Below are 25,177 nucleotides of genomic sequence, written 5' to 3' on the forward strand. Positions count from 1 at the left end.
TGGGGAAACCAAGAGGTACCCGAAATGACTGCAGGCAATAAGGGGCTCGAATCCAGCTGTGGGGCTAGAGCATATGTAAAGATAAACAATATCAGGTAGCAAATTCTAAAGTGATTTCAAAGATCCATTCTATCCTAAGACTATAAGACTATTACATTAGTAATTTGGACATTAGGTCAAAGCACATTCTGTTTTGAGTCAGCTTAATATTGAAATTTTGGCTAACATTTTTCTGAAGGTGGTAAAATTCTTTGGGTAACTCTGCTTCTGACTAAGTTTTCATAAAAGCAATCAGTGTTCATGGTAGAAATTTGGAAAATCAGAAAAGTGTAAAGGAGCAAATTAAAATAATCTATAATCATGCTTTGGGTTCATATTATATAACATAATATGTATAATTTAGATAATATAATTTATATAATATATATAATTTGCTTTTTTCCACTTTATGTAGTGAGAATTCCTAGATACCAGATATTCTTCAGTAACAAGATTTCTATTGTGCAATATTTCATTGAAGGATTTGCTCAACCATCACCCTATTGTTAGAGATTTAGATTGTTTCCAACCTAGTTATCTCTATTAAATATAACACTGTGATCTACACTGTAGTAATAATGATCATGCATTTGTGAAGCACTGTGCCAAGCACTGTGTTAAACACTTCACACGAATTTTTTTAGTCTCATAATAATCCTGTGAAGTAAGAACTATTGTCCCTTGTTTATGGACAGTGTCACCAAGGAGTAGCACTTAAAGAGCCCACAGAAAGGAAGAGGATTTAATCCCTAATCAGACATAAGCAAATATTCCAACGTGCTTTTTATGAATAAGTAAATAGGACTGCTCAAATATTCCAACTGCCTATTGAAATGTGCAATAATTGGCCCCAAATTAAGAAATCTGTGGGATTTTTGTCCATCCCCTTCCTCCTTCTTTACATATTTTTTAAAGGAAGAAACTGTCTAATGAATATTTAGTGTTTTTTTGTTTGTTTGTTTTTCTTTTACTTTAGTACTCTACTATGATAAAACATGTTATGTCCCCTTATGGCCATCCTTATTGTTCCTTTTGTTTTTATTGAGATCTAAATGACATATAACATTATAGTAGTTTCAGGTGTACAACGTAGTGATTCAGTATTTGCATATGTTGTGAAATGACCAACACAGTAAGTCTAGTTAGCGTCCATCACTATGCATAGTCACAAATTTTTTTCCTTGTGATGAGAACTTTTAGAGTTCTTATTTTGTAGTCTACAGAAGGTAGTAGCAACCCAGGCTCCAGAAATGAGGCTTTCATTTTCATTGGAGGACAGTAAAACCACTGTATTTAAGAGAAATAAGGAAAAATAAAGAGGTGATATAATTCTGAATATTACCATATTTGGACATGGGCAATGTTCATATATTTTCAAGCATCTAAAGAAATGGAACTGAATTAAACTGGCTAGCTAGCTCGCTGGGGCCCCACTCCTGCTGTTTTAATGACTAGATAAGAATGATTTGCAATCAGCTAATCATTTGATGCACATAAAATAAGGGCTTCTAAAGTGCTTAATGATGGTTGAAATTGTTTCATTTCTTAAGCAGTTTAAACTATCACTGTGGCTTAATGCACCCTTTTGAAATAGTGCCAAATGGGGTCTGAACTTTCACAGTTTCAGTGAGAGAATGAGAATTAAATGAAACTTTAGAGTGCTCAGTGATTCTAAAACTATACCAAATCTTGTCTAAGCCCGAGGATTAACTTTGGTTTGTGAACGTCCTGGAGCTTCAAATCTCCTGACTTGGGCACCCACCAAATCCTACGGATTACACATGAAGCAGTGAAGGTCTGAGAAGTTAAAGAATAAAGGAAGACGCCAAACAGGTGCTTACCTACTGCCTAACTAAACTGTCAACGGAGAAACCACCTTTGCTTCTTCGGGCAAGAGACCTTGAGATGCCCCCTTCCCACCCTGCGGGTGAGTCTCGGTCCATCAAGGGACGAAGTCGCCGCCCACTGTAGTCTCAACCCCTCCAGCCCCCGGCCCCATCCCGAGGGTCAGGGGCCTTGGGCGGCTTCGCCTTCGGCCAGCAGGAGCAGCAGCAGAAGCAGCAGCAGCAGCAGGAGCAGGAGCAGGAGCGGCTCCAGGGCGCGCCAGGGCGGGTGTGCGGCCCCGGGGGCTGCGGGGAGAGCGGCGGGGTGGGCGCTGGGTGGGAGTTGCAGTTGGGGCTGGCCACGGAGGCGGGCGTTGCCAAGGCGCGCGGGGCGCGTCCCTAGCAGCCGCCCGCCCACGTCAAGGTTTGTTTAATAATCGCCCGGGTATTTATGGCCAGGGCTCCGGGCGGCCGCGGGGGAGCCGAGAGACCGCGCGGGGCGGCGGATGAGGCGCGGCGGCTGTGGCCCAGGGCACCTCCCCCCCGGCTTCCCGAACCCTGCCCGGTCTGACCCGAGGGGGAGGATGGAAGCACCAGCCGCGCTCTGAGCCCCTCCGGAAAATAACACCCTTCCCGCCACATCACCCCAGGGTCCTGCGGAGGCCAGCGCCTCGTCCCCTCCACGTCTCCATCTCCCAGAGTGGGGCCGAGTGTTAAAGTGAGCGATGGCTGAAAACCTGAGGAAACTGGTCTCGAGCGAAACTTTACGATCGATGCATGACAAGCTGGAGTGCTGGCTGAGGGAGTACAACGTGAGTCCGGGTGGGAGAGCCCCGGGCTCGCCCTCGCTTTAGTTCCTGGCAGAGCCCTCTTAGGGCTGGCTCGGGGTGGTCGCTTAGCAAAGCCCCAGCGACCGCCATTCCTCACCCGGACCCCGTCTTGGACCCGGGTCGCGGGGGAGGAAGGAAGGGCACGGGTCTGCCGGTGCCCTTTTCTCCCCGCGGCGCCAGGGGGCGCTGGGGCGGCGCGGCCCGCGGAGCGCAGACTCGGAGTCCGCACACAGTACCTTCTGCGGAGCGGTAACCAAGGACGCTGGCGGCCCTAGCAACGGGAAAGACCAAAGGTCCGCCAGGTGTCCAGCCTGCTGCTTTTCCTTCCATTCCCTCCGTTAGCATTCCGCTTCCCTATCCCTAACTCGAATTGTTTTCTTAAAATTTAATTTAATTTAATTTAATGTTTTTTACTGCACCCCTGGTCCTGCCTCTCCGCACGTCTCTGAGGATACTCAGGGTTTGTATCACAATGAATTTTTATAAAAATACTCCCCGGAGTTATTACCCAGATGTCAGTGAGATGGACACTTGTCAACGTTGCGGGTTTCACTTGTGTGCTGGTCAGCATGGCAAGTAAGGCACAATTTCACACCAAGGCAGACTTCAGGAGGCCTGTTACCAAGGCATTTGTAGGAAGTCAATATTTTGTCATCAAACCCATAGAGCTCTTCAAGTCTCATAAATCCCCACCCCCCACTCCGGCTCGCGTTAACCTCCCCCGCACATTAAGTACAATTCAGTGTTGCATTTGCTGGGTTTGATCTCTCTGTCTTAAATAGGAGCGTCCCACTCCTACAGTGAGGCGGACAGACCTGGGCACCTGTGGACCCGGAATGAGACCCTTCCCCCACACCAAGTTCTGTCTGGGTCTGGCTCTAGGTAGTACTGGCTGAATTTATTTCGCCTCTCTGGGTCTCAGTACCTCATCTGTTAAATAGGACAGACTCACTCAACTAGATGATGTTCTTTTTCAGATCCCAAATTTCTTTGAATTTAAATCGCCTTGTTTCTGGAATCCTATCAGGAAAAATGCAACTGGATGCTGTCTGAGTCTCTAGCCTTTCCCATTCACCCTTTGACCAGGCCTCCTGTGGTGGAGGGCAGCTGAAGGACACCTACAGCTTGCTCCTTGCCCCCTTTCTAGTGTTCAGTGTTTACCATCTTGGCCCACTTTTAAAGAATGAGCACTGTGACTATTCCTTCCCCATCAAGATTGCAGGAAAATTAAAAGTTACCTCTTAAAACTTCTTACAGCATATTTTTTCTTCCTTTTCCCTTTTCTCCTTCCTTTCTTCCTTCCTCCCCCCCCCCTTCTTTCGTTATTGCCCCTTGGCCTAAATAAACTCTGAATGTTTAGTTTGGGGTGCCTGGCTGGCTTAGTTGGTAGAGCGTGGGACTTTTGATCTCAGGGTTATAAGTTTGAGCCCCACATTTGCTGTAGAGATTACTTAAAAAAAATGATTTTTTTTTTTTTTTTACAAAAAGTATATTCAGTTTGTCACAAGACAATGTTTAATGCAAATGACACTAGCATTTGACTGGATCAAATTAAATGATTGTTTTAGAAACTACTCATAAGTACTGAGAAACACCAAAGTTGATTACAATTTCCTTTTTCAGTAACGGTGGTCCACCTCACTCTCTATGGTCACTGAAATCATTTCCATGTAGATACTCTTCCCCATGCCAAGCTCCTCCCCCCAACTTCATAGACACTGCACTCTTGGAGATCAGTGCCTTTCCAAAGTGGCCATTTCCCTGTGCGATCTTTTTCTTGGGCTATCTGGTGTTTCTGTTGCATTTGACTGTTGACACTGCCATTCTTCTGAGGCTCTAATAATTGGTCTCCTTGCCTTGCCCACTTCCCCCCTAGTGCATTTCTTCAAGACTTTAGGAATCTTCTCTTGGGCCTCCATTCTTGCTTCTCTCTTACACATATGCCCATGGATCTCATATCTATATTCAGGGCCTCTTCTCTTCTGAGCTCACTTCTCTGCCCATTAGACATTTTCAGTTGTGCTATCGTCATCTTGAAGTCAAATCAGTCTAAAACCTACCTTAACTTTGCCTATGCCATGAACACTGGCCTCTTTCTTGACCTCACTGTCTTCATCATGACACACCTCATAACCTTTTCACCAGCTTAATTTGTTGGCACCTACTTTGAAATTCACACAGAACACTGTCAACACCTCTGCTATAACCATCCTTGTCCACCCTCCATCATCGTTCATCTAGATTATTATAAAAATATCTCAAAGTGATTCTTCTAAATGTCAAGTCAGATCAAGTTACTTCTCTGATAAAATTGCAGACTTTCTGTCCCACTGAGAATAAAAGCCAAAGTTCCTACAGTGGCCATCAAAGTCCTACACAACTGTGCCCCTTTAAACTCTGACTTCGTCTGTTACTCCCTTCCTCAGTCTACTCCAGCATACTGCTCTGGTTGCTCTTTCTAGAGCAAAGCTGTCCAATAGAGCTTTCTATGATGGACATGTTCTATGCAGAAACTGTCCAATATGGTAGCTATTTGGTACTTGTATTGTGGCAAGTACAAACTGAGAAACTGAATTTTAAATTTCATCTAAATTAAAAAAAATAAATTTCATTGAAGTTTAATTAATTTAAATCTAGTCACATATAGCTAGTGGCTACTCTGTTGGGCAGAAGAATCTAGAGCAAACCAGCCCGTCTCATGCTTCAGGGTATTTTGCACTCCCTGTTCCTCTCTGCCTGGAAAACTTTCGCCTGTGAATATTTCAGTAAGATATTAACATCTGTGCCTTCTCTCCTCCTTCAAGTCTTTGCTTAAATGTCACCTTCTCAGGAGAGACCATCCTGGTTACAATTGCCATCTCCTACCCCTGCCCCTGGCACTCACCGTGTCCCTTCTCTGCTTCGTTTCTTCTGTAATAGCTACATCTTCTAATGTTTACCTATTCTTTTATTTTATTGTCAATTCCTCCCCCTCTTCCCACTAAAACATAAGCTCCAGAGGGCAGAGATTTCTCCCTTTTTCTGCTCCTCTCTGTATTCCCAGCACTTAGAATAATGCTTGCCTCCTAGTAGTTGCTCAATAAATAATGACGGACTGTATGCCACCACCATTTTCCCAGACACCTGGGTTATTGGACTCATTTGTCTTCTTAAAACCTCATATCCAGTGTAGAATTAAAGATGATCCCCAAATATCTTTAATTCAGCCTTTATTAAAATCGAATTGAAAGCAAAGCCATGATTTCCAAGTAGGGGCACAATTGAGAGGATGCGAGTGTTTTTAATAGTGTGTGTGTGTGTGTGTGTGTGTGTGTGTGTGTGTAGCTAAAGAGAGAGGATAAGAAAATATGTATATACCACCTACCAAAATTAAGGTTACCTCTAGACTTATTCAGTATCTTGTCACCTACAGTGTGGATTTTGGTCAATGGCTAAGAGCTTTCCTGTAATACTGCAAGTTTGTTTTACTAGTTTCGAGGACTTTTTCCTTGAAACCTTAAGATGAAGAATAGTCATTGTAGCAAACTGCATTTATTAAAATGTTGGTTGTAGAGGTTTGTTCATTAAAAGCTTTAAATTATGTTTGCTATGGAAAGTTGATTTTGCTGACTGTGACCACATTGATTTAGTTCTAATTAACTCAAGCAAAATAAAAGGCCATAATACCACTCTAGAATTAAGAATGTGATTAAAGTTATCCCCTTGGGAAACAGTTATTTTCAGTGAAAAAGATCAATGACTTGAACAGATTAGTTCTAAAACACAATGCAAAATTTTCATTTTCCTTCAGACTAGCCACTATTTGGATTAACAGTTAGATCCTAGTTAATTTTTCTTCTCTCTCTCATAGAATTTCCCTCGTATGGATTCCCATTTCCTCTGCCTTAATCTGTCCGTCACCACACTTTTCATCGTGTCCTATCTATGTATGTCGTCAGACACAGTACTTTTTTTAAAAATGTAATTTTCTGCCCCAAAGCCTTTGGTTTTTATTTGTTGGCTAGTTTTTAATCTTACAACATCTAACAATCTTCTGGGCCCTATGCAAAACCACTACTTGCTTGGTTTTTTAACGATTTACTTATTTAAAACAATTCCAAGAAGGGAAATTTTTCAAAACCCCACTAGAGAAACATAATAAAAACAACAGCAAACATCGCCAATTCACTTTCTTTTAGTTATTAAAGAGAAACTGAATTATTGTATTACTTGATCTTTATTTATTTATTTTTTTAAAGATTTTATTTGTTTGACAGAGATAGAGACAGCCAGCGAGAGAGGGAACACAAGCAGGGGGAGTGGGAGAGGAAGAAGCACGCTCCCAGCGGAGGAGCCTGATGCGGGGCTCGATCCCAGAATGCCGGGATCACGCCCTGAGCCGAAGGCAGACGCTTAACCGCTGTGCCACCCAGGCGCCCCTACTTGATCTTTAAAACCTGGATTCCATTGGCTGTTCATGGACAGCTTGGTACAAAGGTGTAACTTTCAGAATTGTTTTTCCTCCTCTCTGGTTATTGAGAATGTTGGCTAAAGAGCCATAGAAAATCTCTCCTTGTTCAGCCAAGACCTGAGCCAGTTATTAAGAGCTTAATAATTCACTGAATAACTGGTTATTTAGCTTCTGCTAGGTGTGAAGGTTTGGCCTAGACACTCTTTATTTACACTTTTGGCAGCGTACCTCTATTGATTAACTTACTCATTCAACAAAAGATTTTTTTTCAGAGTTTACGGTGTGTCTGTCTGTGCTAGATGCTGGGAATAGAAATGCCAGCTGCATCTTAATGACAAACTTCCAGTCGCAGAGAAGCAGACGAAGGGTAAAGGAGACAGCATGTGTCAAAAGCGGGGAGGGAGGAAGAAGCTGGCCTATTTCTGGGGCCTGTGAATGGTTCAAGGCAAGGAGCGGAAGTGAGATGAGGCTGAGGAGGTGGGGTGGGTTGGGACCAGAAGGTAGAGGCCTTGGGTGGTATGTTAAGGAGTTTGGATGTTTTCCCCGGAGGCAGTGGGGCAGGGGTGGGGGTGGGTGGGGTAGGGGAAACTAATAGCATCATGCAGTGAGGAGACCTGTAAACAAGGTCAGACTCTAGAATGGTCCTTCAAGTGAGAGTATGCTGCCCCGAGTGCCCCCAGTTGATCAGGCACCATCTGTCTGCTCCTCATGGTCAACTCTGCCAAAGGGTCAAATAACCACCTATGCAGAACAGAATTAGGTCTCATGACCTAATTACTCCATAGAGATTTCAAGATGAGAAATTAACATCCTTCCAATGTTAGCAGTACCTGGAGAAGATCAGCTCTGGGCTGAAACTCTCCTCCACCTGAGATGCTTTGTTTCTACCCAGAATCTTGTGGACTAGGGAGCTACCTCTGGTCAGATGCTCTGAGGTTTATTACTTTTTAAAATGTACTTTATGTAATTACAGGAGCAAATCATAAGAACTTACCATACCTTTGATAACCTCATCCCTAAGATAGGATAGGATTCCGTTTCTTGAAGTATAATAATAGATATCAGGACATCGCAATCTGGAAACTTTTGATTATCTGATATATAAGTGGGGATGCTAGGGAGAGCAGATAACACTTCCTCTTGCATTACTCTCCTCTTGTGTTATAGAAATCTGCCCTTGCCCGTGTAAACAGCATATTCAATATCAGTACAGAAAAGGGAGCTCTCAAAGAGGTGTCCCTCTGTTTTAGATAATCTTTGTGTTGAAATAGACGTTGCCTTTATGACAAAATATCCTTGATTCTCAGTACAAAAGGGTTGTTGTAGTTGCTATGGTGTCTTCAAACAGACTGTCTGGCTGCCTTTGCCCTCCCCCATGGTCAGTACACTTCCACGTTCCTGGGGGTTCGGTCTAGTTAATTCATAGAAAACATTTTTTCTTCCCTTTATCTCTTTACTACTAAGCTGCAGTAACGAATAAAACTCCAAATCTTACTGTCTAAACTTACACGAAAGAGATTTCTCACTCAAGCAAAGTCTGATGGCAACTCTCCTCCGTCATTGGCTCAAGTTTAGGTGGCCCCCACCCGGTGGAGCAGTCACTTCATCAGGGTACCTCAAAGGTCCACAGGGGAAGAGAGAGAGAGAGCACTTAAATTATACACATCGCTTTCACTCATCTTCTCTAGGCTGGGATTGTTATGTGGCTCCAATCTACTTGTAAAGGAGCCTGAGGAATGGAAAGCATGTGGAACATTTAATTAGTGCTACTGTTTCTGCCACAGCTACTAAAGATGAATTCGTGGCTAGGAAAGAAATTAACACGTGATTAAGGCAGATTATTCTATTTTTAAAGAGGGGCTATCAACTTTTCAATTTTCCTTTCTTAATTTCATCTTAGACAAACTTGTTAATGGAAACATCATCATTGTTTAATATTTAAGGAAAATAATTGGTGAAAGAAACCTGATAGAAATATTAACTGCAGGTCAAGATGCTAAAATCCAGCAGAGAGGTCTAAATAGCAGCTTTTGCTAAGATTTTGGGGGTATATATAAGCCTACTTCTCTGATATCTAAAATTCAGTATTTTGGGTTTAAAACATTGTTGTGGAGGTGGCGGCGTTGTGGTAAAGTCAGCCGTGCTGTAGGACAGAGGGTTGATTTTGGAAACTGAGCCACTTGAAGGGCTGCCCACATATGGGACCGCCGTTTTCCTGGAGGACTAGTTGTAGCCTCTTTTAACCAGCATGTACAGAGCCCTGGAAGGCCTTCAAAGCTCTCTTCACGCAGTATTGCCTTGAAACACTATAAAAACTTATGAAAGAGCAGGTTTTATTCTTTACATTTTACAGATGAGAAAACCAAACGTCAGCAGGGCAGCTAACCTGCCCGAGGTCACTTCAGTAGAAAGGGCAGCACTGGGTGTTATACGCAGTGAATGAATCATTGCACACGACATCAAAAACTAATGATGTACTATATATTGGCTAATTGAACTTAGTAATAAAAAAGTTAAAAAAAAAAAAAGAAAGGGTAGAGCTTGGATTTGAAAGTAGGTCTTCTGCTTGCCAATTTCATTCTCTTATTTCCTACGGCGAGAGGGAAGGTGTAAGGAAATTCCACTTCCTCGGAGTGTCCATTTCCTGCTGCCCTTCTCTGCCCCTCCCCTCTAGCACACATTTGCTGGGCAGTGGAAAAAAGAAGGGTGAAATTACAGCTTCTGTTTCCCATGTGTGAATTTCCATGACTGGCTATAAGCGGCTGCATAATGCTACCCCTCCGACAAGTTTCTACACGCACTTCCTGCTGACCGTTTCTTTTCCTTGCTCATCTTACATTCTCCAACTGGCAGGTTTGGAATGGCATTCTGGTATGTAAAATGAGGTTTTTCTTAAATAAAGGTTTTTTAAAAAATAAAGTCAGGTAAATCATTTAATGTTGTAACAGCATTCATATTTTATTTTTTATTTTTGTATTTTTTAAAGATTTTATTTGACAGAGAGAGAGAGAGCACAAGCAGGGGGAGTGGCAGGCAAAGGGAGAGGGCAAAGCGGGCTCCCCGTGGAGGAGGGAGACGAATGCAGGACTTGATCCCAGGACCCCAGGATCATGACCCGAGTCAAAGGCAGACACCCAACTGACTGAGCCACCCAGGCGCCCAGCATTCATATTTTAAAGGAATGTTGGGATGAATCCTTTGTACTAGTAATTCTTATTTATTTTTTAAAGATTTTATTTATTTATTTGACAGAGAGAGAGAAAGAGATTGTGCACAAGCAGGAAGAGCAGCAGGCAGAGGGAAAGGGAGAAGCAGGCCCCCCTGCTGAGCAGGAAGCCTGATGCAGGGCTCAATCCCAGGACTCCAGGGTCATGACCTGAGCTGAATGCAGACGCTTAACTGACTGAGCCACCCAGGCGCCCCTGTACTAGTAATTCTTATCTAATATTATGATGTATATTTCGTGTGTGTGATACTGAGGTTTCTTAAAATGCAAATCACTGTATTTTGTACTGAAATTGATAGATTTAAATAGCTTTTCAAACCGAAGTTTGTAAGTTGATGAAACATATAGTGATACATTTTATCGATTTAGTGATGAAAGATTTTCTCTCTTTCATGTTGTGGAGGTGATTCAAGGTGAGGAATAGAATCAAAGGTATGAGAGAACCATTGGTAGAGGCTTGGATAATCAGGCTGTTGCAAGGAGAAATGTTAAGGTGAAGGCTGCTCACAGGTAAAGGGTGTGAAAGGCATCAAAGGATTGGTGGTGGTTCTAAAGCACACGTAAGGTGTGCAAAGGCAAGGCAGAATAGTGGCTGGAGCGGAGAGAGTTGTTGCAGGGGAGCAGAGGGAAGTCAGGCTGGATGAGTCACGTGGAGGCATGTGAGGAAGCATTTGGGAAATCAGGCAATATTTAGGCTTGATATTATCAGGAGCTTTCTTCTGGGCCAGAAAGTGGGGACCTTGAAACGATGGGAACGAAGCCACCATCCTGTTGCTCTCCTTCCCCACACCAGAGAACTTCTTGAAAGTCATCTGGCCTTCATTGTCTTTGCTTCTTCTTTGCTCCCATTTGCTCCCTCAACCCCATGCAATCTGGAAATACATCAAGCATCCCCACACCATTCTCATCATGGTCACCAGAGGCTACCTGAGAGCCAAGCCCTACTTCTTTTTTCTGGTTGTTATCGCCTTGATTTCTCTGCAGCAATTGATGCACCGAGTTCTTTGGTTTTTGCTACTTCCCAGATGCTGGGGACTCCCCAAATCTATCTCCAGCTTGGGCTCTCTTCAGGGCTCCTGACCTAGCTAATTCCCTGCCTTCCAGCCTGCCACATGTGGAGGCTCCAGACATCCTCCAGCCCAACACAAACCCAACAGGACTAGTTTCCCCCTCTCCAGCCTTGCTGGTTCTCCACTTGTGTCCAGTGGTTGGGCAGTTCCCCGCTGTGGTCCAAGCCAGAAACCTGGGCCCCCCTCTCTCCATCATGGCTCACAAATGGGTTCATTACACCCTCAGGGTTCTACCTTGAAATATCTGTCAAATATCTCCCGTTTCCCCCCTCTAGCTACCATTGCTCTTACTCAAGCTCCCACCATTTCTTACACGTGTGGGAAAATCTAGGGTAAGGGAGGGCAGATGCCAGGCGAACGTTGTTGCAGAAACACCTGCAAGGGTCACAGGCACGGGAGCTTCATGCTGTCCGGGGAACTCTGCCCTGGACCGAGCTCACAGTACTTTTATAGCCATCAGAGTTACAAAAGGAGGCTAGTAGCCCGTCTCTGTTGCACATAATAGCCACTCTGTGGCTATAAAAGGACATGTTTTGTTAACAATGCTGGTAGTTCCGGTCCTGAATATTCTTCTCCTTTCCGTTACCTCTCACTTTCCTATCTGCATGAAGGATAAGTTTCAAGTTTACTTGAGTTCCACACTTATAACATGGCACATTCCTATTGATTTTCCTGCCTTCGTCCATGCCCATCCCTAAGCCAATATTTACACGGTCCTTTGCAAGATCGTTTTTGTGGCTTCTCATGGCCCATAGCAGAGATTCTCAACACGGGCAAAGCACTGTTCTCTAGGATAATGCTTTAAAAACTTACCACAGAAATCAATGCATTTTGCTTCACAACAGAGCACACCTGCATTCTTCCACACATATTACTGAAGCAGAGGTTTCTTAAATAATTTGTATCTTTAGTAATTGTGATACACTCCATCTTCTCTTTCATTAAATTTTTTTTAAGGGGGGATGCTGGTTGAGACTCATTAAGTTGATCTCACTTTCCACGAATGCTGTGGTTCTCAATTTTGGTTGCACATAAAAATCGTTTAGAAAATTTTAAAAATTTTTCAGTGCTCAGGCCCCACACTAGAGCAATTAGAAAATAGGAGTGGGAGCCCACAGAGCTCCTCTGGTAAAGGCCTTCTTGAATCTTCTTGGCTCCTCACCACTTCCTTCTCTGGGCCTCACCTGTGAGATCTAGACCTACTTTTATTATAGCAAGTAGTTCTGGTTTTGCTTTTATTTCCACGTTTCTCTTAGACTATAAATTCCTTGAGGGAGGGGCTATCTCACCCATCGTGGTGCCCTTGCACAGCACACGATAGCCTCCTCCGTAAACATCTGTTGACAGCCTGAAGGCATAAGTGAGGCAGAGACTAAACCATCTTCTTCTCTAGCTTCCTGCTTCTTTATCTTCCTTCTGGTGGTGCTCTTATTTATCATTGCCCTTGTTTTGTTTTCATTTACTGGCGCTTCTTCCTCAGTCCACTTCTGAAATAGCAAAACTGCCCTCTGCCCTGCCCTTTGCCTTCTCCCACCCTGGGGGTCTCATCTTTGCATATGGCTGCTGCTCTCTCCATCTGCTGAAGGCTTCCAGAGCCACGCTTCCAACACCCACCTCTCTGCAAAGATCCAGAGTCTTCTTCTGCACTTGGTACAGTGCCATGGTTGAGAGCCTGGCTCCGCGTCAAAAGCTGCAGGAACAGGCTTAGTTTCCGGCTCAATCTTCTCCAAATTGCTTAAGATCTTGGTTTTCCTCATTGGTGAGTTAGGGATGATGGATGGTATCCAGTTTGTGGGGTGATTCTGAGGATTAAATGAAATTGTATTTAAAGCTCTCGGCACAGGGCTTGGCTGGCACAAAGTAAGTGCTCGATCATTGTTAGGTACTCTTAATGCTCTGTCTGAAGGTTCTGCAGATCCCCTGCATCGTCTGTAAACAGCACCATCCCTCTGACACCTCTTTTCTGTTTCCAAACCTTCTGGCATCCTCTCAGGTAATGCTAGAACCAATGGCTGACACAGATGTGATTTAGGGCTGCAAAGAGCCTGCAGGGGACCCTTGGCATCTCCCAAGCCCTCAGCATCTCTCAGCCAGATGGTTACAACCGCCCCCCTCCCCACCAGGGTCACTCTCTTGCCTGAACCCTATGTGGTCGGCTTCTGTCAGAGTGATTTTCGTAAAACGCAAAGTAAATCAGACCACGTCACCACTCGCCTCTACCTGCCCCCCCTTAAATCTTTCAATGATGGGACGAGGCTCAGAACCCTTCATGTGGCAAATAAAGTTTATCATTATTTGGTCCCTGGACCCTGTATTCCACTTGCCCCTATGGTACGCCTTGCTGCTCCTTGCCTTCGTACCAGCTGTTCCTCCTCTTGAAATATCTTATTTTCTTACCCCTCACCGTGCTTTGCTCCTTCCCCACCTCACTACCTACCGAGAGCAACTCTAACGTAACTATTATTAAACTCTAACGTAACTATTAATCTTCTGTGTATCTCCCGTTTTCCATCCCACTTCCCCAGCTGGTGAGCTCACTGACAGGAGGTAACTTTTAATTTTTTCTTTCTTTCCTTTTTTTTTTTTTTTTTAAGATTTTATTTATTTTACTTGAGAGAGAGAGAGAAAACAGAGGGAGAGGGAGAAGCAGACTCCCCACTGAGCAGGGAGCCAGATGCAGGGCTCGATCCCAGGACCCCCGGGCTCATGACCTGAGCCGAAGGCAACTTCTTAACCAACTGAGCCACCCAGACGCCCCTAATTTTTTCAATGTAGCTTTATTTCCTGAGCTACCAGCCCAAGGCCTTACAAATAGTAGCAACTCAGTGATTTATGAATGAATGGACTTTGAAATTAGGAGGCAGTATAATTAGGGCATATCTTTGCTCTATTTATTTTGTGAGGGACTGTTTGATAGAACATGACTCTATCGTGACTTGAGTGTCTTGTGTGATGTTCTGTGTTCCAAGCTGCAGCGTGTTGTGACAGGTCTTGGGAACAGGAACTGTCTTATACTGTATATCGTCTTCTGTTGTTGAAGTTGTGTGTACAAACCCACTTAACAAACATTCCTTTGGGCACCGCCTTTGTACCAGGCACTGGGCAAGCCATAGAAGCAAATGGTAATAATACTACAATAATGCTTCCAATTATTCCGTCCCTCCTCTACTCTGCACCTAAATTAGCTCATGAGATCAGCCACCTCCTAAATGTGAGTAAACAGAGGCTCACATTTAAAATAAGTATCTTTTCTAAGAGAATACAGCAACTGAATGGGAAACCATATTTGAACCAAAGTCTGCCTTATTCCTATACCCATTGCTTGTTTGTTTATTTCTTTTTTCCCCTTCCTTCCTTCCTTCCTTTCTTCTTTTAAAAATATTTAATTTATTTATTTGACAGAGAGAGAGAGAGAGAGCACAAGCAGGGGGAGTAGCAGGCAGAGGGAGAGAGAGAAGCAGGCTCCCCTCCAAGCAGGGAGCCTGATGCAGGGCTCTGTCCCAGGACCCTGGGATCATGACCTGAGATGAGGGCAGACGCTTAATGGCTGAGCCACCCAGGCACGCCCCCCATTGCTCCTTTCAGTAACACATAATACCTTATAGGTACCAATTATTGAATGTCTTCTGTCTCTGAGGTGCTAGATATGCATTCTTTGGATTTATTTCTCTTCTACCACTGCAGGGCATGATCCCCATTTTCCTGGAGAGGAAATGGGCTCAGAAAGGTTAAATAATCTATGTAGGATTGCACAGAATGGTGGTAAGTGGCAGAGCAGAGACAATCACTCAGGTCTGCTGGACCCACAGGCCCCATTCCCTGTCCACTTAGCCTATGGCATGATCTAGCCAGAGGGCAAAGCTGTTCGCGAGTAACAGGTTCACTGTGGTAAGTGCAGGTGTGAGAGCAAGACCAAGGAGCCGCTGCTTCAACAAGGGAGGGACGGGCACAGCTGTTCAGCTGGGGGTTCCGAATGTTCTGATGATGTCAATATTATGGTGTTAAGTCATTCATTCATTCACCAAATATTTTTGGGCCCTTCAATTTGTTATGCATACCAGTGGCAGCAGATCCAAACATAGGAAAAACAAAGGAAGTTTTTAAAAGAGCTCCTGGTCTTTTTAGGAGAAGGGGATAGAAGGATGAGACACAGAAACAAATGGCTGCATCAGATGTAGGTGCCATAACAGAGCTTGTCACCAGGTGCCGTCCACCAGGTGTGGACGTAAGCCAGCAACTCCACCTAGGGCACCACGAGTCCACCCCATCCAAACTCCTCCCTGGGCCTGCGAGGGCCTCCAGGATCTGTCCTGCCAACCTCTCTCACCTTCTATGCTTCTGCCACATATGCTTACTTTTGTTTCTCAAGGTGACTAAACCTCGCTCCTGCCCCTGCCACAGGGCCTTTGCCCCTGCTGTTCCCACTGTGCATCATGGTCTCTCTCTGGTACTTTGCTCAGTGTCTCAGTGTACCATCCAGACTTTGCTCAGCATCTCCCCTTCAGGGGAGGGGGGCCTTTCTAGACAGCCCTCCCCACTCACTCCTGTCCCATCATCCCATCTTCCCTCTGCTCCCAGCACTAATCACGATCTTAAGAGCATGGGTTCCAATCTCAGTTCTGCCGTTTTACTGGCTAGGTAAGCTTGGACAAGTTATTTAACCTCTCTGCATCTCAGTTTTGTCATCTGAAAATGGGGGTGATAACAATGACGCCCCTACCTCCCACTGCAGCACTGTGGGGCTTCGCTGAGCTTATGTATGTAAAGCATTGCTAGTGCCTGGCGCATCGGAGGTATGCAATAAACAGAAAGTGTGTGGCTCTTCTCGTCGTCACGCGTCTGTCCAGCACTTACTGGGTTTGACTACGGAGACGACAGGACACTGGCCGAGAGTGCGACAGCCACCGGGCCAGCCTCTGTCCACAGGGAGCTTGCTGCCTCCCTGAACCACTAACCTGTCTACACACCCATGCATTTGACCTGTAGCCTTTCGCCTGGAGGTCACTCTTCCTCTTTGTTCTCGTTTCTATCCTCCTCACTCCTGCTTCCTGCCTGGGATTCACGGCGCCCAGGAGGCACCCACCGCTCCTGTCTTACCACAGCTTGAGACTACACATTGATCTGTGCATTTTTACACCCACATGATTTGTTTGTTGCTTGTTGTTGTGTTCCTTCCTTTAGTGGTAGAATTCATTAGCGGTTTGGCTGGTGTGGAAATGGTAAAATCTTACCAAGGAGATAAAAAAAGCAGAAAAATAGCTAAAGGTCCACCTCTTGGCTTTCTTCGTATTCTGTTGATGATTCATAACCCCTGGGACTGCCCATTCCCCAAAATCTGCCTGCTTTCTCCTTGCCTAGATTTCACTTCCTCTCAGAAGCCTTCCCTGACTTCCCAGGACCGTGGGCTCTGGAGTAGACTTTGAGCGCACATGTGCCACCCCGTGGAACTGTCTCCACTCCACTCTCCCCTACCAGTCTGCATGTGCTATATGGCAGGGCCATGTCTTTCCTCTTATTCTCCGTGGGATCCTCAACCCCCCAGTACCTTCCTATTGTTAACAAGTAGTGTTCTTTATGTGCATAATGAACTTAGAGGACACGAACCAAGAAAGCAGGTAAATGAGGAAGCAGTGGTTTGTATTATATTACAAAAGGTCTATTCACTTTATAAAAGGATTTTTTTGCAGAGTTCTATTGAGTAGCAAGTTAGGGGTATTGCTATTAAAATAACCCCCAAATCTCAGTGGCCACACACACACACACACACTTTCTCGATGATGTGACAGTCATTGCAAGTGTTCAATGCGTAGTCTTTCAAATTTCAAATCTTGTAGCGCCACCATCCTTTATGCCGTTGGGGTCCTCTGCTGGGTCCTCTGCATCTGGCTGGCCAGTGGGGACGGAGAGAGAGAAGAGAATCACTCAAGTGGCACATAGCACTTCCTGTCCCATTGACTGGAACTCAGTTACATGGCTGCCCGACTGCTGGGGAAGCTGGGAAAAGCCGTCTAGCTGTGCACCCACAAGGAAAGGGAAAGATGTTTTGGTGAACACAAGGCAGTCTTTGCACCTGGGAGCATGTCAGGCCCTGTCTACCTGTAGTGGGTCCCAGAGGACAGGCATTGCACTGATTTTCTGCTTTGATTTTGTAGACAAACACATGTGATCAAAATCTTAATCATTGCCTTGAGGTCATCGAACAAATTTCCAAAGTGCAAGGACAGTTCTTTAGGATCCTCACCACGACAGCCCAAGAAGGTGAGAATGGCCCGTGTTTCCCCATCCTGCTCCCCCTTCTTTTGCTTCTGTCCTTGGTGCTCTCTCACTGTGTCACTGAACTTCTCTCGCTAACTTGATTTGTGGGTTCTTTTAGGTGGACATTATGATGGCGTGGAAATAATCAAATCGCGCCTTCTGCCTTGGCTGGAGGCCTCCTTTACTGCTGCTTCCATGGGAAAGCCTGTTGACAGCAAGGTCCCCTCTCTACAGGTAGGGATGCTAAAGGATCCCTTGACTTTCAGCACCTCCATCAGGTTCTGGGAACCCAGACATATATAAGAGATGGCTTTTACCTAGTGAGGGACTCAGCACTTAGGGAATGGAGACACAGGTCCAAAAGGTGAGTTTCTGTCTATAGTAGTATGTGGCAAAATGGATTGAGCTTTCTCTTCAAGCAGACCTGCGTTCCACTCTCAGCTTTGCCAACTTCCCAGCAGCGTGACCTCAGACAAATCAAAGAGCCTCTGCTTTCTCAGCTGTAAGAAGGGACTGGTGATGTTCTATATCTGCGGCTGGCAGCTGGCGGCGTTAGAAACACAAAGGACAGAGATGCGCCGGCCCTGGAAGTGAGGGCTGTGACGCCGGGTGTGGGGCGCACATCCCGGGATGCTGCAGGGTTGAGCAGCACTAACAGAAACAGAGTTAAAGTGGCCAGAACATCAGTGGAGAACGGGCCGCGATCCCTCTGTTCTGAGACAGAGGCTGAGATTCGGCCACTGCTGCTCTGACTCTCAGAAGAGGCACAGCAAACCGCCAGGGAAAGCTGCCACAGAACAAAAGCCTGGAAACACTGGCTCACAGTGTGCCCATCCCCATCCCCCCTCGCAGGGGACATGGAGACTCTACCCAAACAGGGTTGCCTGAGTATCGGCGCGGCAGGCCCCTCCCCCAGAAGGCAGGCTGAAAAATCAAGAAGCCCACATCCCTAAGATCCCTATAGAACAAGGGTGCACGGCCTGGGTCCTGGTCAATAATTTGGGCTCTGGACAACCCTGCACCCTCTCCTCATCAGAATGACGAGAAGGAGAAATCCCCCCCAGCAAAGAAAAAACAATGAGTCTGTGGCCTCTGCCACAGAACTAATGGATATGGATATAACCAAATTATCAGAAATGGAATTCAGAGTAACAATGGTCAAGATGATGTATAGACTTGAAAAAAGTATTAATGAAAATGTTAATGAGAATATAGAATCTCTAAGGGTGGAAATGAGAGCAAACTTGGCAGAAATTAAAAATTCTATGAGCCAAATGCAGTCAAAACTAGAGGCTCTGATGGCCAGGGTGAATGAGGCAGAAGAACGTATCAGCGAATTGGAGGATGGGTTAGTAGAAGACAAAGCTAAAATAGAATCTGGACTCAAAAAAATCCACGCTCAAGAATGTAGGTTACGGGAGATTACTGACTCAATGAAACGTTCCAATGGCAGAATTATCGGCATCCCCGAGGGGGTGGAGAAAAACAGAGGTCTAGAAGAGATATTTGAACAAATTGTAGCTGAAAACTTCCCTAATCTAGCGAGGGAAACAAACTTTCGTGTCCAAGAGGCAGAGAGGACCCCTCCCAAGCTCAACCATGACAAACCCATGCCACGTCACGTCATAGTGCAATTCGCAAATATTAGATCCAAGGATTGAAAGCGGCCAGGGCAAAGAAATTTCTCATGTACCAAGGCAAAGGTATCAGAATTACGTCAGACCTGTCTACACAGGCCTGGAATGAGAGAAAGGGTTGGGGGGAGGCATTTTTAAAGCTCTTTCAGAAAAAAACATGCAGCCAAGGATCCTTTATCCAGCAAGGCTGTCATTGAGAATTGATGGAGAAATAAAGACCTTCCAGAATAGCCAGTCATTGACCAATTTCATAACCATGAAACCAGCCCTACAGGAGATATTAAGGGGGGGTTCTATAAAAGTAAAAAGGCCCCAAGAGTGATACAGAACAGAAAGTCACAATCTATAGAAACAAAGACTTTACTGGCAACATGGCATCATTAAAATCATATCTCTCAATAATCAGTCTCAATGTAAATGGCCTAAATGCTCCCATGAAATGACACAGGGTTGCAGATTGGTTAAAAAGACATGACCCAATCATTTGCTGTCTACAAGAGACTCATTTTGAACCTATGGATACATTCAGACGGAAAGTAAAGGGATGGAATGCCATCTTTCACGCCAATGGACCTCAAAAGAAAGCTAGGGTAGCAATTCTCATATCAGACAGATTGGATTTTAAACTAAAGACTATAGTTAGAGACACAGAAGGGCACTATATTATTCTTAAAGGATGTATCCAACAAGTGGATATGACAATTATAAATATATATGTCCCCAACAGGGGAGCAGCAAGATACACAAGCCAACTCTTAACCAGAATAAAGAGACATATAGATAAAAATACGTTAATAGTAGGGGACCTCAACACTCCACTATCAGAAATAGACAAAACACCCATGCAAAAAATCGACAAAGAAACAAAGGCTTTGAATGCCATACTCGACGAGTTGGACCTCATCGATATATATATAGAACACTACACCCCAGAACCAAAGAATACTTATTCTATTCTAATGCCCATGGGACATTCTCAAGAATAGACCATGTTCTGGGACACAAAACAGGTCTCAACCGATACCAAAAGACTGAAATTATTCCCTGCATATTCTCAGACCACAACACTTTGAAATTGGAACTCAACCACAAGGAAAAATTTGGAAGAAACTCAAACACTTGGAGACTAAGAACCAGCCTGCTCAGGAATGACTTGATAAACCAGGAAATCAAAAATCAATTTAAACAATTTATGGAGAACAACGAGAATGAAAACACCATGGTCCAAAACCTGTGGGATACTGCAAAGGCAGTCCTAAGGGGGAAATACATAGCCATCCAAGCCTCACTCAAAAGAATAGAAAAATCTAAAATGCAGTTTTTATATCCTCACCTCAAGAAGCTGGAACAGCAACAGAGGGACAGGCCTAATCCATGCACGAGGAAGCAGTTGATGAAGATGAGAGCAGAAATCAATGAATTAGAAATCAGGAGTCCAGTAGAGCAGATCAACAGAACTAGAAGCTGGTTCTTTGAGAGAATTAATAAAATTGGCAGACCATTGGCAAGACTTATCCAAAAGAATAAAGAAACGACCTAAATTAATAAAATTATGAATGAAAAAGGAGAGGTCACAACCAACACCAATGAAATTGGAAGGATTATTAGAAACTTTTATCAACAGCTTTATGCCAATAAATTAAGCAATCTGGAAGAGATGGAGGCCTTCCTGGAAACCTATAAACTACCAAGACTGAAACAGGAAGAAATTGATTTTTTAAACAGGCCAATTAATTATGAAGAGATTGAGTCAGTGATAAACAACCTTCCAAAAAACAAAACTCCAGGCCCGGACGGTTTTCCTGGGGAATTCTACCAAACCTTCAAAGAAGAAATAATACCTCTTCTCCTAAAGCTATTTCAAAAAATAGAAACAAAAGGAAAGCTACCAAACTCGTTCTATGAGGCCAATATTACCTTGATCCCCAAACCAGGCAAAGACCCCATCAAAAAGGAGAATTACAGACCAATTTCCCTAATGAATATGGACGCCAAAATCCTCAACAAGATCCTGGCTAATAGAATCCAACAGTACATTACAAGGATTATACATCATGACCAAGTGGGATTCATCCCTGGGATGCAAGGGTGGTTCAACATTTGCAAATCTATCAGTGTCTTAGATTTTATCCAGAAGGAAGAATTCAAAAATCATATGACTCTCTCAATAGATGCAAAAAAGCATTGACAAAATACAGCATCCTTTCCTGATTAAAACCCTTCAGAGTGTAGGGATAGTGGGTACATTCCTCAATCTCATAAAAACTATCTTTGAAAAGCCTACAGCAAATATCATTCTCAATGGGGAAAAGCTGAAAGCCTTTCCCTTCAGATCAGGAACATGACAAGGATGCCCACTCTCGCCACTATTATTCAACATAATACTAGAAGTCCTTGCAACAGCAATCAGACAACAAAAAGGGATAAAAGGTATCCAAATCGGCAAAGAAGAAGTCAAAATGTCTCTCTTCGCAGATGACATGATACTCTATATGGAAAACCCAAAAGAATGCACTCCCAAACTATTAGAAGTTATAGAGCAATTCAGTAATGTGGCGGGATACAAAATCAATGCTCAGAAATCAGTTGCATTTCTATACACGAATAATGAGACTGAAGAAAGAGAAATTAGGGAATCCATCCCATTTACAATAGCACCAAAAACCATACGTTACCTTGGAATTAACTTAACCAGAGACGTAAAGGACCTATATTCTAGAAACTATAAATCACTCTTGAAAGACATTGAGGAAGACACAAAAAGATGGAAAAATATTCCATGCTCATGGATCGGAAGAATGAACATAGTTAAAATGTCCATGCTACCCAGAGCAATCTACACTTTCAATGATATCCCAATCAAAATACTGATGACATTTTTCAAAGAACTGGAACAAATAGTCCTTAAATTTGTATGGAGCCAGAAAAGGCCCCGAATAGCCAAGAAACTGTTGAAAAGGAAAAACAAAGCTGGGGGCATCACAATGCCAGATTTCGAGCTGTACTACAAAGCTGTGATCACAAAGACAGCATGGTACTGGCACAAAAACAGACACATAGACCAATGGAACAGAATAGAGAACCCAGAAATGGACCCTCGGCTCTTTGGGCAACTAATATTTGATAAAGCAGGAAAAAACATCCGGTGGAAAAAAGACAGTCTCTTCAATAAATGGTGCTGGGAAAATTGGACAGCTACATGCAAAAGAATGAAACTTGACCACTTTCTCACACCATACACAAAGATAAACTCCAAATGGATGAAAGACCTCGATGTGAGACAGGAATCCATCAAAATCCTAGAGGAGAACATAGGCAGCAACCTCTAGGACATCGGCCAAAGCAACCTTTTTCATGACACATCTCCAAAGGCAAGAGAAACAAAAGATAAAATGAACTTGTGGGACTTCATCAAGTTAAAAGTTTCTGCACAGCCAAGGAAACAGTCAAAAAAACTAAGAGGCAGCCCAAGGAATGGGAGAATATATTTGCAAATGATACTACAGATAAAAGACTGGTATCCAAGATCTACAAAGAACTTCTCAAACTCAATACGCGAGAAACAAATAAACAAATCATAAAATGGGCAGAAGATATGAACAGACACTTTTCCAATGATGACATACAAATGGCTAACAGACACATGAATAAATGTTCAAAATCATTAGCCATCAGGGAAATTCAAATCAAAACCACACTGAGATACCACCTTACGCCAGTTAGAATGGCAAAAATCGACAAGGCTAGAAACAACAATTGTTGGAGAGGATGTGGAGAAAGGGGATCCCTCCTACATTGTTGGTGGGAATGCAGGTTGGTACAGCCACTCTGGAAAACAGTGTGGAGGTCCCTTAAAAAGTTAAAAATTGAGCTACCCTATGATCCAACCATTGCACTACTGGGTATTTACCCCAAAGATACAGACGTAGTGAAGAGAAGGGCCATATGCACCCCAATGTTTATAGCAGCATTGTCCACAATAGCTAAATAGTGGAAGGAACTGAGATGCCCTTCAACAGATGACTGGATTAAGTAGTTGTGGTCCACATATACAATGGAATATTACTCAGCTCTCAGAAAGAACGAGTTCTCAACATTTGCTGCAACATGGACGGCACTGGAGGAGATAATGCTAAGTGAAATAAGTCAAGCAGAGAAAGACAATTATTGTATGATTTCTCTCATCTATGGAACATAAGATCTAGGAAGATCGGTAGGGGAAGAAAGGGATAAAGAAAGGGGGGGGTAATCAGAAAGGGGAATGAAGCATGAGAGACTATGGACTCTGAGAAACAAACTGAGGGCTTCAGAGGGGAGGGGGTGGGGGAATGGGATAGGCTGGTGATGGGTAGTAAGGAGGGCATGTATTGCATGGTGCACTCGGTGTTATACGCAAGTAATGAATCATCGAACTTTACATCAGAAACCAGGGATGTACTGTATGGTGACTAACATAATATAATAAAAAAACATTAAAAAAACCACAAAGTTATATTAACAATTGATCACTTGCCTTCCTGGGAATACAGCAGGGAAAGTAAAAAGGGCTTTCCACATGTTTTAGTCATTGGAGGTGTAATTAGAAATTTGCTTTAATGTTCTTGGTGAAAGAATATGGCCAATTTAGAAATAGTAGAATTAAGAGGTTATATTTAAAGTTTAAGAAAAGTATTAAATTGTTAAAAAATGACTAAGCAGGGGCGCCTGGGTGGCACAGCGGTTAAGCGTCTGCCTTCGGCTCAGGGCGTGATCCCGGCGTTCTGGGATCGAGCCCCACATCAGGCTCCTCTGCTATGAGCCTGCTTCTTCCTCTCCCACTCCCCCTGCTTGTGTTCCCTCTCTCACTGGCTGTCTCTATCTCTGTCGAATAAATAAATTTAAAAAATCTTAAAAAAAAAATGACTAAGCAGCTATTGTTTATATATAATTTTGAAATCAATATATTTTTCTGATGGAGGGATACAAAATTTAAATTTGTTTTATTAGCGAGCTAATTAACTGAGAAGCAAATTTAGGTTTTTGTTCATGATCTAGTAGAGCTTAATTGCTTAAAAAGAAAAAAAGAGAATTCCAGTGTGCAAGGATGCCATATCCTTGATTCTATGTGATAACATTGTTAGAATTATAGCATCTCACAATGGGTTTGTAATACGGTCAAGTGGAAATAGTGTAGAGTCTGAAATCAGAGAAATCTAGGCTTGAATCCTGAATCTCTTAGAAATTATGACCTTGGTCAAGTTATATATCTAGTTAGGCAATTTTCTCATCTATAAAATGACACTGAATTATTTAGTTTGTAGGTTGATATGTAGATTGTATTAGAATATATGCACAAAATTCCTACCTCCTAGTAACCAGTTAATGATATGTGTAGCTACAATCAGCCTTCCTTCCTACTGAGCTGAGTGTTTGTAATACTGTTCCCTTGGGTGTTTGGTACTTTATATTTTTGACCACGAGTGCTGGGAACTGATCTTAGGGTTAGAGTTAGTCTTCCAGATTGATCATGTTTTGTTAAGAATTTACAATCTATATTTTTGTGTCGCTAGCCTCTATCAAAGTGAAATAGCAAGACATAAACACAACCAGGTCTAATTTTCAGTTCATAGAAATGCCTGGTTGGAAAGCAGTTTGGATGCAGTAGCTACAGCTCATACTTTTTCTCTGTCATGACCCCCGTTTCCTATAGTGAAGTAAGTAAAAGCTCTAATGAGACATGATTTGGAATAAAACATACCTTCATTCATAACCACTTTCTTATTCTGCAGGCAAAAGCAGAGAATCAAGGATTACTAGAATATCATATTGACAAGAGTATCAGAAGAATTTGAGTAAACATATTATTAT

At 43.5% G+C, this 25,177-nt stretch overlaps 1 protein-coding gene across 2 annotated transcripts in view; it reads left to right on the forward strand.

The window, feature by feature from the left end:
* The first annotated feature begins 2,351 nt into the window (after positions 1–2,351).
* The window catches only part of SPATA18 (spermatogenesis associated 18), a 49,509-nt gene continuing 26,683 nt past the window's right edge, over positions 2,352–25,177 (forward strand). For both annotated transcript variants that reach the window (XM_026508876.4, XM_057309829.1), the window contains exons 1-3: positions 2,352–2,674; positions 17,591–17,696; positions 17,812–17,927. In XM_026508876.4, coding sequence (XP_026364661.3) covers positions 2,588–2,674; positions 17,591–17,696; positions 17,812–17,927 — 309 coding nt within the window. In that variant the 5' untranslated portion in view covers positions 2,352–2,587. The remainder of the gene's footprint in view (positions 2,675–17,590; positions 17,697–17,811; positions 17,928–25,177) is intronic.

This window comes from Ursus arctos, unplaced genomic scaffold (assembly GCF_023065955.2).
Source record: "Ursus arctos isolate Adak ecotype North America unplaced genomic scaffold, UrsArc2.0 scaffold_9, whole genome shotgun sequence".
In the NCBI taxonomy this organism is placed as follows: Eukaryota; Metazoa; Chordata; class Mammalia; order Carnivora; family Ursidae; genus Ursus; species Ursus arctos.